This window comes from Atractosteus spatula, chromosome 10 (genome assembly GCF_055471065.1).
Source record: "Atractosteus spatula isolate fAtrSpa1 chromosome 10, fAtrSpa1.hap1, whole genome shotgun sequence".
Taxonomy (NCBI): Eukaryota; Metazoa; Chordata; class Actinopteri; order Semionotiformes; family Lepisosteidae; genus Atractosteus; species Atractosteus spatula.
The window spans coordinates 14,563,784-14,575,603 of NC_142715.1; the positions used below are offsets into that span (position 1 = coordinate 14,563,784).

Genomic DNA, 11,820 nt, shown 5'->3' on the forward strand with positions numbered 1-11,820 from the left:
TCTCTCCTGGTCTTAATGTGGGGGGAGGGGGAGGGTGTGTGTGTGTTGTCCGCTGGTCACAGAAAAGGATTAGTCGTTAAGAGGACACCAGGTGCTCGGTTTACGAAGATTTGCACAGCATTCCAGTGAGCTGTGAGGTCGCTAGAAAAATGCGGCTTAAACTTGTGTAGACTTGAAACCGGTGTGTGCTTTCTCCACTTGATACCTCCCCAGTAGGGTATCTCAAGCAGTGTATTGGTCTCTCAGCTTGCGTTGTCATTCATCTCAAACCCAGCTGCTCTCCATCGGTGACGAGCTGGTGTTCTGGCATAGGAACGGCAGGGAAATTACTTTATATTCTTGATATTTGCCTTAAATAAATAAACAACTTCTTTCTCTTTGCAGGAGAGACGTTTTGGTCCCGAAGGTCCCATCGAACTTGCTTCAGGATGTCTCAGTGTCGCGGTAAGTGTGTTCCGATCCATTAACCCGAATCAGATATTGTGATTCTCTGACTTCAGCTGTGGTTTTTGAACCTTTGCTGTCTTACAGAGGTATGGTGAGGCTTTAGAACTCAGGAGCTGAACCCCAGTGTACTGTCTTGATTTCAGTTACTGAAGGTGTTTGCTCAGGGCAGACATGCAGAAAGTTTCACACGGACTCAGGGGCTCAAGGTGTTCTGGGTTGGGAGGGTTTTGACATGGGTGAGCGCGGGGGTGATTTTTTGCTGAATGTCTCTCTCTCAGACCTAGTGCCTGCGGATCAGCAATTGATGAACGACATGGAGATGTTCAGAGATATGGTCCCGGCCGCAGAGAAGACGGCTCTGCTCTTCCACCTGTCCTACCTGTGTCTGGCCACCCACCCCGAGCTGGAGAGGAAGCTGAGGCTCAAGGCCACCGAGAGCCAGCAGCTGTTCGCCTCCTCCGAGGTCCTGCTGCTCCAGGTGAGTCTATGTGTGTGTCTCAGTTGTGTGTGTGTGTGTGTGTGTACGTGTACGTGTGTACCTGCTGCTACACGTGTGTGTGTCTCAGTTGTGTGTGCAGCTGCTGCTCTGTTTTTCTTTGGTTTTCAAATTTAAAATCTGAATAAAATATCATTTTCAAATGGGTTCTACAATTGAACTTATATCCCATACATTTAGTTGGGTCTTGGGAGATCACACTTTTGGTAAAAGTTGCAATTTTGTCAAATTTACCAGAAAGGGAGCACTAAATTTTAAATGCCTTGCTGTATTCATAGATTCCATTATTGAAATATAATTTTCTTGTTGCTCAGGCTGTACAGGAAATGTCCCTGGGAGGCTTCCATAGAGTCCTCCAAACTCCTACATGGAGTTTCCATGTTCTCCCTGTGTTCATGCAGGTTTCCTCTGGGTGCTCCAGTTTCCTCCCATAGTACAAAATCGTACTGGCAGGTGCATTCTCCCTGGTGTGGGTGTGTGAGTGTGTGTGTCTTTGTGTGTCCTATGATGGACTGGTGTCCTGTCCAGGGTGTGTGAGTGTGTGTGTGTCCTGTGATGGACTGGTGTCCTGTCCAGGGTGTGTGAGTGTGTGTGTGTCCTGTGATGGACTGGTGTCCTGTCCAGGGTGTGTGTGAGTGTGTGTGTGTCCTGTGATGGAATGGTGTCCTGTCCAGGGTGTGTGTGAGTGTGTGTCCTGTGATGGACTGGTGTCCTGTCCAGGGTGTGTGTGTGTCCTGTGATGGACTGGTGTCCTGTCCAGGGTGTGTGAGTTTGTGTGTGTCCTGTGATGGACTGGTGTCCTGTCCAGGGTGTGTGTGAGTGTGTGTGTGTCCTGTGATGGACTGGTGTCCTGTCCAGGGTGTGTGTGTGTCCTGTGATGGACTGGTGTCCTGACCAGGCTGTGTGTGAGTGTGTGTGTCCTGTGATGGACTGGTGTCCTGTCCAGGGTGTGTGAGTGTGTGTGTCTTTGTGTGTCCTGTGATGGGCTGGTGACCTGTCCAGGGTGTGTGAGTGTGTTTGTCTTTGTGTGTCCTGTGATCACTGGTGTCCTGTCCAGTGTGTGTTTGTGTTTGTGTGTGTGTGTGTGTGTCCTGTGATGGACTGGTGTCCTGTCCAGGGTGAACCCTGTCTTGTGGCTGTTGCTTGCTGGAATATATCCTAGTTCCCCCAGTCTGTGACCCTGTACTGGAGAGAGCTGTGGGAAAATGGATGGATAGTCTCCTGTAAAATACATCCCAATCCTAAAATCTAGAACCGGGGTGTCTTCCCTGTTGGAATAACAGCACTGGAGACTCTGAGACAGCAGGGGGTCAGCATTGGAAAACAGAGATAACTGCACTGGCGCTTGATCTCGCTCGCAGTGCGCCAGTACGGGGACCAACATCGTCGGCACCATGCTGCCGATGATCCGGATGGCGGTGAAGAAGAGGAATGTGGCGCTGGCCAAGAAGTTCCTGGACAAGTCGAAGGGCTGGATCGAAGACATCTGCCACCAGGTGGACCGATCGGTGGAGAAGTAAGACCCCCCCCCACCAGAGCTCCGGCTCTGCTGTGGGGGAGCCCATCACCGCAAGCAGCCAGATACCCTGGGATATCGGGACGCATTCCGACCGAGCAGCTTGTTCCACCTTCCCACCACCCCTTGTGTAAAGCACGCCCTGTTAGGGTTGAATTATCCGCTCCCATACTGTCTCGGGAGCTGCTGTTTGCTTCATATTAGTTAGACTTTAAGCCCAGGGTGCCCGTTATAGTTGTTTTTGACACCACTGAATACCTTATTTTACCAACTAGGAGAAAGTACTGCAAGATCCTCTTCTGCTGTTGGCGTCAAACGCATGAGAATGCATCAACCCAGTCAAAACTCTTCATCGGTCACCCAGTAACTTCAAGACCACAAACCAGGGAGCCAATGAGAGGCAGAGTAGTTTATAAGATCACTTTATTGGCCCTTTACAATTTCTTGCATTAGGAATTGGTCTTTTTGCAAACCCCAGCTTGCTCTCCATGAGACACACAGACAGGGCAGAGAGAAGCTGGGGGTCAGAGCGCAGGGTCGGCCATTTATACTGCGCCACCTGGAGCATCTGGGGTTCAGGGCCGTGCTCAGGGGCCCCAGCGGAGTAGGATTGCCCTGCAGTATGCACATATGCAGTGCATAGGAGTTCGCATTGGCCCCGTTCTCTCGGGAGGCGTACAGTACAAAAAGACGACGCCCCACAGTGTGCACGGCACATTACAAAAAGGTAAATAACGACAGTCACGACAGCCCACCACCATGTACAGCCAAGCACAATAACAATAACAACTGGACGGTAGAATCACGATAAGTACAGTAACGCCAGTGAGAAGAGCAGAACGCGGAGGCGAGTGGAGTTCAGCAGCTGTAGTGGTGAATCATTCACACTGCTGCCCTCTGGTGGCGAACAGGGGGAGATTCCTTCCACTGGGTCCCAGGCTGCTTTCAAGCAGCAATAATAATAATAATAATAATAGTAATAATAATTGCTTACACTTATATAGCGCTTTTCTGGACACTCCACTCAAAGCGCTTTATAGGTCATGGGGATCCCACTATCACCACCAGTGTGCAGCTCTTTACAGGTCATGGGGATCCCACTACCACCACCAGTGTGCAGCCCCACCTGGATGATGCTCCAGGCCTCTCCCCACACATCAAAACTCAGTGGGGAGGAGAGCAGAGTAATGAAGTCAATTCAGAGAGGGGGGTTATTAGGAGGCCATGATTGGTTAGGGCCAATGGGAAATTTGGCCAGGACGCTGGGGTAACACCCCTACTCTTTTCGAGAAACGCCCTGGGATTTTTAATGACCACCGAGAGTCAGGACCTCGGTTTCACGTCTCATCCGAAGGACGGAGCCTTTTTACAGTCCTGTGTCCCCGTCACTATACTGGGGCATTAGGACCCACACAGACCGCAGGGTGAGCGCCCCCTACTGGCTTGACTAACACCTCTCCCAGCAGCAGCCTTTGTTTTTCAGCCGGTGGACATCTCCCCCCCCCCCCGTCTCTCGGATCGCTGGCCCAGATTCTCCTGTCCCGTACGGTCTCGGGTAGGGGGCGGGCTGCAGGCTTCCACACAAGAGAGGGGTCACAGCTCTCCACCCCGTCTCCTCCTCCAGGTACGAGAATCTGAGCAAAGGTGTGGGCGACACCTGCAGCGACGTGGTCAAGACCAAGGCAGACAAGGAGCGTCAGGAGAAGGAGAAGACAGCGGAGGCCCGGGCGCTGGAGGGACAGTGCAGCAAGCTGGACGTCTCGGTCAAACAGCTGCAGGGGGAGAGGAACCAGCTGGAGAAGGACATCCAGGACAAGAACAAGGAGCTGCAGGGCCTCATCAACAGCATCGGGGAGCGCGACCGCAAGTTTGGCATTGTGGCAGCCGTGGTGCCCATCCTGGGCGCCATGATCAACACCATCCAGAAGGCCGCCAACGACCCCAAGGACAAGGCGGCCGTGGAGTCCCTCAAGGTCCAGCTGGAGGAGCTGCGCAGCCGCAGGGACGCCAAGGTGTCGGAGCTGTGGCAGAAGGAGAAGGAGCTGATCCGGCTGCAGCTGGACTACGCCAAGGTCCAGATCGACATCGGTAGGCGGGCGGGTTGCCGGATTGTGGGGCCGCTGGGACGAGGTTTGTCTGTTGGGGTGAGATCACAGGCTCGGTGACCCTGATTCCCACCGGCAGCTCAGGACAGTGCTGTCCCGGTCCGGCAGCTCAATGCATGAAAACGTCCTGTGTGTAACCTCCAGGCTTGGCTGGCAGATCAGTAACTGACTGAGAAGCAGATCTCAGCCAGCTGTGTCTTGACCCAATTCTGGGTGTTGGCTTCAGCAACATGGCTGGGCAGGGTGTTCCCCACTCCCCCCACCCTTTGTGTAAAGAAGCTCCTCCTGTCCAGCTGTGTCTTGACCCAATTCTGGGTGTCGGCTTCAGCCACATGGCTGGGCAGTGTGTTCCCCACTCCCCCACCCTTTGTGTACAGAAGAGCCTCCTGTCCCGACTGGAGGAGCTCACCCAGCTGTGTCTGGAGAGGAGCCAGGTTATCGGCTTCAACAACACGGCTGGGCAGCCTGTTCTCCATGCCCACCACCCTTTGTGTAAAGAAGAGCCTCTTGGGTTCTATCTGCACTCAAATCAACATGAACATAAATCAATATGAACAATAACGCTGCAAAGGCTAATTAAAATGTAAATTTCTCTGCAGTAAGCTTAAAAGGCTTCAGCAGTAGTCCTGTCCATAGCTAACCAGAGACTTAGAGAAATGCACTAATGTTTGTAATAATGTGTAATTAACAGTGTGATAACATGTTAAGAGGTTGCTTATAACAGACCTGAAGTGTCACCAGAGTTAAACAGCTTCATTCTCGAAATCTGCCGTTTTTTTCCATCTAAAAATGACATTTGCCTCTTGATCCAGCCTCTCCAGCAATTCCTGTTTTCCTCCTCTGCTTCCCAGGATCCATTGGCGACCCCAAGCAGCTGGCGGAAGTCCAGAAGTGCCTGACCAAGATCCAGGAGATCCTGCTGCAGATGAAGAAGTTCTGGGAGACGACCGGCGTGGCGCTAGACAACCTTAAGCAGAGGACCTTCGCCGGAGAGGACATGCTGGACTTCCTGGAGGACTGCGAGATGGACTTCCTGTCCAGCCTGGATAAGGCCGAGCCGGTCAGTGTTGTTTTTTTTCCCAGCGTGATTCTGGTAGATCAATCTCAGAGCGGGGGTGGACAGAGCTGTCCTGCCTGGCGTCTCTCTCTGTCGGGTTGAGCTTCTCTGATCTGGTACCTGTTGGCCCAGATCTTTGTCCTGCACACCCCAGACACTCTGACTTGTCCAGACATTGTGCTGCAGCACCAACAATCCTACAGGCAGCCCCTGAGCTGCTGATGCGGTGGTTACTGTGGCTTCTGATGGGTGCAGTGCTTGTCCTGTATAGGCGCGGGTGGTGTCGTGGGGAGGCTGTTCTGTCATCACTCTGTCAGGTGGAATAAGAAAAACGAGAGTCAAAAGTGTAGCCTAAGGCGATGGAGACCAAAGGCTACGAGATTGAAGAGCAAGGTGGGAGGTTTCACAGGGGACGCAGGTGATCATGAGCTGTAGCTGTGGATCAGGGAGAAGTCATGTGCTAAACATCCAGATGGCCCCCATTGCCTTCTGGGCTAGAATTCGGTCAGATCCTTTCACGGGTCAGGGATAATCCTGCAGGTGGATTATCGCTGCAAGGGTTTGCGAGACACGCGGACCGCCCCAATGCCTTCTGGGATAGAGGTGCGTCCCCCCGAGAGAGCAGATGATTCCTGGCGGGCTGATGGGTGCGTTTTGATTCCAAATGGTCCACGTTATTCTCCAGGCCTCTGTGTGGCAGGGATAAATCTTGTTGCTCTGAACTGCCCTTCACTGAACGGTCTCAAACCCCCTCTCGCACCCAAGATGGCAACTGCCATCCCCACTGGTTGCTGCTGGAAGAGGTGTTACTGGGGCCAGCAGGGGGCACTCACTCTGCGGTCCACATGGGTCCTAATGCCTAGTACAGCGAGATCTCGTGTTTCCCGGGCCGCTCAGGTCGACCTCACGTCTGTGCTTCTCCTCCTCCCCCTCCCCCCCCCCCCGCAGATCTGGAAGAGCTTCTGCAACGTCTGCATGCACGTCCGCGGGATGTTCATCCTGCAGTCCAAGGAGGCCTACAGGTTCCTGGAGGTCAGCCCCTCGGCCCTGAGCAAGGAGCAGTGGCAGCAGGAGTACGACAGCGTGGTGGCGCAGCTGGACAAGCTGAACCCCCCCACCATCCGGGAGCTGCCAGAAAAAGCTGCTGGGAAGGCGGTTGAGGGGCCGAAGTAGGGAGGCGCTTCGAGTCGGGGGGCTGCTGGGATATCGACCGCTCTGAAGGGGTCGACTCCTTCCTCCGCCCCCAGTTCGTGAGGCTCCGGTGATGCTGTTCACACTCAATAAAAAGTCGGTCAGCACCTCTTGCATAGTGGCTTTTTTTTGCAGTGATTATCCGTAAAAGAGGCCGGTGAGACCCCTTATTTTTTTGGGGGGAATGATGCACCTTTCGTTGAACCTCTGTTTGGTGAAGGCAGATGGGCCTCAAGGACCTCTTCTTTCAATCCTCTGCCCATCAGCGGGTCCTCTGCTGTCTCGATCATGTGACGCAAGAGGGTGCGAGGCTCTGACAAAGATGGCGGCTTGTGTCTGAAACTGCATTTCCCAGAAGGCATTGGGGGGGGGGGGGGGGGGATAACCTGTGCCATCCTCTGTCACCTGACTGATTTGGAGGCAGACCATTGGTCAGGTGACTGCTTCAAGCCAGGAAGCTGAGGACTCTAGGTCAGCTTTCTTCCCACTGGCTGTACTTCAGTTATATAGCACAGCACAGTGCCTTACAGCGCTGCGGCCCCGGTTTTGACTCCTGGAGTGCTCTATCTGTGTAGAATTTGTACGTTCTCCCTGTGTCCATGTGGGTTTCCTCCCACAGTCCAGAGACATGCTGGTGAGTTCATTGACGTCTAGGAAAATTGGCCCAGGTGTGTCACCTTAGTCTTTTTCTACATTTCTGAATCTCACAGAGTTTTCCTGCCTGCACAGTAGTGGTAGAAACCATGAAGTTAATTCTTCTGATCGGCTTTAATTCAGACCTTTGTCTGCCAATTTCCCTATGGGATTAATAAAGTATTATCTATCTATCTGCCTAATTAGACACCCCACCATCCCGATGCTCAGGGCATGACCATGACTTTCCCCCCCCAGCTGCGTGTAAAACACAGGAGGAGGAAAGAGGCTGGTTCTCTTTCGTCTGGAATGATTCATGGGGGGTTTGACTGGATTTGGAGATGGGGATCGGGGTCCATTCTGTTTACGGAAATAAGCAGCCATCACATTAATAATTCAGTAGATTACACATCTAAAAAAAATGGCATGCCATAATCTTTCACAGAGGACATTTCAGCTCCCATGGGAAGGTCAGATGGAACCGGCTGCTCTGATGAAATCCGCCGACATTGTGAATACATCACGAGTATTCATACATACTAGTATTGAGAAGGAATTGTGAAGACATCTCCTGAGTTGGCTTTTCATCGCATGAAATACTAGTATCAGGTGCCCAAGTAGTTTTCCCTGTTACGGCCAGCAACAATATCACTCTGCAACTCTTAGCTGGCAGCCCCCACTGAAGCTCAGCAGGCATGAGCCTGGTCAGTACCTGGATGGGAGACCTCCTGGGAGAAACTAAGGTTGCTGCTGGAAGAGGTGCTAGTGGGGCCAGCAGGGGGTGCTCACCCTGCAGTCCATGTGGGTCCTAATGCCCCAGTATAATGATGGGGGACACTATACTGTAAGCAGGTGCCATCCTTTGGATGAGACAAAAAAACAATGTCCTGACTCTCTGTGGTCATTAAAAATCCCAGGGTGTTTCTTGAAAAGATTAGGGGTGTCCTAGCCAAATTTCCCATTGGCCCTTATCAATCATGGCCTCTTAATAATCCCCATCTCTGAACTGGCTTCATCCCTCTGCTTTCCTCCCCACTGAGAGCTGGTGTCATCTATCATCCAGGTGGGGCTGCACATTGGGGGTGGTAGTGGGATTCCCCATTACATGTAAAGTGCTTTGAGTGGAGTGTCCAGAAAAGTGCTATATAAGTGTAAGCAATTATTATTATTCCTTTTATTATCCCTACTGAACCGCACAGCCCTGCCGAGACCCTTACAGCTCAGAGTCTTAGCCCCTACTCAACAGAGCCACAAAGTCCAGCCCCAATCTCTTTACTCATCAATGTGCGACTGTCACTAAGGATTAAACTGAAAACCAGCTTGCACTCAGAAGCAGGATGTGATCCCCACAGGCTCTGACACTGAGCCCACAGTTTTAACCTCACACTCACAGGACCAGTCTCTTTACTGATCAGTGTGTTGACATTTCAGGAGGAATTAAATTGAAAACTAAGTTACTGTCACTTAGAACTAAATTGAAAGTTAACAAGAGGACAGAGCCAGGACTTGAACTCCTAACCCTCAGGCTGAGAGTCCTGCTCGACAGAGACACATGCCTTGTGACTGAGTCTCTTTACTCATCAACGTGTTACTCTCAGGAAAAATGTGATTGGGAAGAAAAAGAACAGTTCTCTGGCAGTTCTAGTCAGCAGTTCAGAATCTGTCCCTTCAGATCCGGACAGCCGCTGTTCCTCGGTCCCGAGTTGAGAAGATTAGTTCCCCTGGGATACCTGGGCCTCGGAGCCCGCTCACTGTTCGAACCCCTGCCCACAGGGGCCAGACACGCTCTCCCTGAGATCTCGGTGGTCTTGACCTCCGTGAAGAGAGCGGGCATGGTTCTCTTGTCCAGACTCCCAGTCCTGCTGCTCGGAGCTCGGCGGACTGGGCACAGCGGCACTGAGCAGACTCGCGCTTCAGAAGAAGGCAGAGTCCAGGGGAAACGAAACCGGCAGGGGGCTGTGGTGTCTCTCCACGTCTCCTGACAGCCGTCCAGCCTGCAGAACCGCACACACAGGCGCCCAGCTCCTGTCCGAGAGGAACCGGTCCTTCATCATTCCCCAGGGAAGGCAGGTGTGAAGTTGACACCCCTAGGACTGCTCCCTGAGTGCAGGCTGGGCTGGAGTCTTGAATTAAAGAGATCCCCTTAGTTTATTTAATTGATGTATTCTTTTGATGTTGTATCTCACTACTGCTGGTCCTACAGGGGCTTATTTTAATGTTTATGTCACAGTAAGGTGAACCCTATGGGCGAGGAATGTTCCTGCCTCGTGTCCAACTACGCCACCTAGCAATACAAACGGGGTGCTAGGGCCCCTCTACATTACCACAGGTTCTGTTTATCTCCCAGAATCACCAAATGCACACACAGACCAGCGACAAGCATTTGTATTGTATCAGTGCCCTTTTATTTTCTAACTACATTCACATTCACTGTCACCCAAAAACACATCGAAAAACAGCATTCACAGCAGCAAAAGGTCCTTCCCAGGGTCATATTGAATACAGAGGGGCAGCAGTCTTCCCTGTAAAATACTGAAGAGGGCCACACAAACATTTCTACTTAGTCCCTGTAGTCTCTGATGGCCCACATGGAGGAGAGGGGTATCACCGAGTCCTATTTCCCCAGTCTCCGTTCAGGTAACAATAGGAATCCTCTACGGGCTGTATTACATTCCCCTCAGTTTGAATTGGCTAGCTGTGCCAGTTTCCTTGTTCCTTGCCTTCAGGTGTTAAAAGTCTCTGTACAGTACCTCTGTTCCAATGCCAATGTCTCCCGTGGTCGTCAGTTACTGAACCAGTAGATCCTTGCCTTCAGGTATTAGAAGTCTCTGCGCAGTACCTCCGTGGTCTCGCACTCTGCAGCTTCCCTTGTGCTGCTTATGTCGTCTCCAGGCTCCAGTGGGAATCGTGCTCCGTCCATGACAGGCATGCTGAGCTCTGGTGAGAGAGCATGGTCAATCAGCGCACCCCAACAAAGACACTGGAATCAGCTGAATAGCATTGGCGAAGCTAAGGTGTGGTCATGAGACACCCGTGGGGTGTTGTTCTGTTCTTGCTAATTGCTTCCTGCCCGTCGCAGGCAGGAGTCCACGCGAGGAAGATGCGCTGGACAGAGCTCAGAGGGCGCAGCTGGGTGGCTTTCCTTCTGAGTGATGTTCCCGCAACACTCTCCCGCTCCTCTTGGTGCACTCATGCCGCAACATAGGAAGACTGGAGCAGGTGGCTGTGGACTGTGCACATAGCTGAAATAGCTCAGTTAGGAGAGTGTTAAACTGAAGATCTAAAGGTCCCTGGTTCGCTCCTGGGTTTCGACATTTTGTTTCATCGCGCCCTTTTTTCCTCTCTCCAGCGCCCCCTGCCTAAAGTGAGGCTTCCCTTTCTCAGCCTGAAACACAAGCGAGACACCAACAGGGCCCCCCGCAGGTTTCCGTAGTGTAGCGGTTATCACGTTTGCCTAATACGCGAAAGATCCCCGGTTCGAGACTGGGAGGAAACAGCCTCTTTTTGCATGCTGCTGTACTTCACAGAGGTCTTGAGCCACCGGTCATTTGTTCCCAATGTATTTCCGGTGCCTTCATGCACTCTTGTACCAAACGCATGTTCCTTCTGTACGCGGAGCCAATCATTTGCAATTGGGCTGTGCCAACAGACCAAGACAAGCTCTGTCAGCTCAAAAGCAGTGCAGCACCTGCGAGAACAACAGAAAGATTAGCATCCAGCGGGGGCCTCTTAGTGAGCCCAAGATCTCATCAAGAATCGGCTCCAGCAACAGGGCTGGGCGCATTGTTCCATACTCCGACCACCCTCGGTGTAAAGAGGTCCTTCCTGGTCTCTGCTTGAAAAGCACTTTCCTGCGTTTGCTTTGGTGTAACTGGCTTCCCCTGCATGGGCGAATGTGAAGAAGATCGTTAGTAAGTCATTGAAGAAAACCGAGAAGAGGTCGGAGTGGCCTCTGTCGTTCATCAACGATCCAGTCAGGCAGTACTCCTCTGTAAAGTGCCGTTGGTCCACATCAATTGGCTTTTTTTGCCTTCATTCGTGCATGTAGTAAAAGCAGATGCCCCTATTCTGCCGTGACCCGGATTCGGGGTTGTTGCGGCCACAACGCAAAGTACTGACCACTATACGATCACGATCATTGTTCCATACTCTGACCACTCTCGATGTAAACAGGTCCCTCCTGTCTTTCTGCTAATCACATTGAAGTGTTCATGAAGCATTTCCCTGCCCATCATGTGCCTGCTAAGCGGTTTCTCCGTTTTCCTCTTCCTGTCGTTGTCAGCGACCACAAGACGACGGGAAAAATGCAAGACAGGGAAAAGGTATTAGCTGTCAGGAGTGGGATTTGAACCCACGCCTCTTTTCAGAGAGCAGA

General features: G+C 52.0%; 1 protein-coding gene across 1 annotated transcript; it reads left to right on the forward strand.

Annotated features, from left to right (window-relative positions):
• Positions 1–394: 394 nt before the first annotated feature.
• LOC148825386 (uncharacterized) lies at positions 395–6,919 on the forward strand. The gene is made up of 6 exons (XM_088926474.1): positions 395–444; positions 726–925; positions 2,305–2,459; positions 4,084–4,547; positions 5,416–5,624; positions 6,570–6,919. Exons 1-6 carry the CDS (start codon positions 429–431, stop codon positions 6,792–6,794), a joined length of 1,269 nt encoding a protein of 422 aa, XP_088782600.1. The 5' UTR covers positions 395–428; the 3' UTR covers positions 6,795–6,919.
• The last annotated feature ends 4,901 nt before the right edge of the window (positions 6,920–11,820 follow it).

Excerpts from the sequence above, each read along its gene's own strand:
- LOC148825386 (XM_088926474.1), top strand. Across the intron at positions 926-2,304 it reads CCGAGGTCCTGCTGCTCCAG|TGCGCCAGTACGGGGACCAA; the intron begins GTGAGTCTATGT and ends TCTCGCTCGCAG. Across the intron at positions 2,460-4,083 it reads GTGGACCGATCGGTGGAGAA|GTACGAGAATCTGAGCAAAG; the intron begins GTAAGACCCCCC and ends CTCCTCCTCCAG.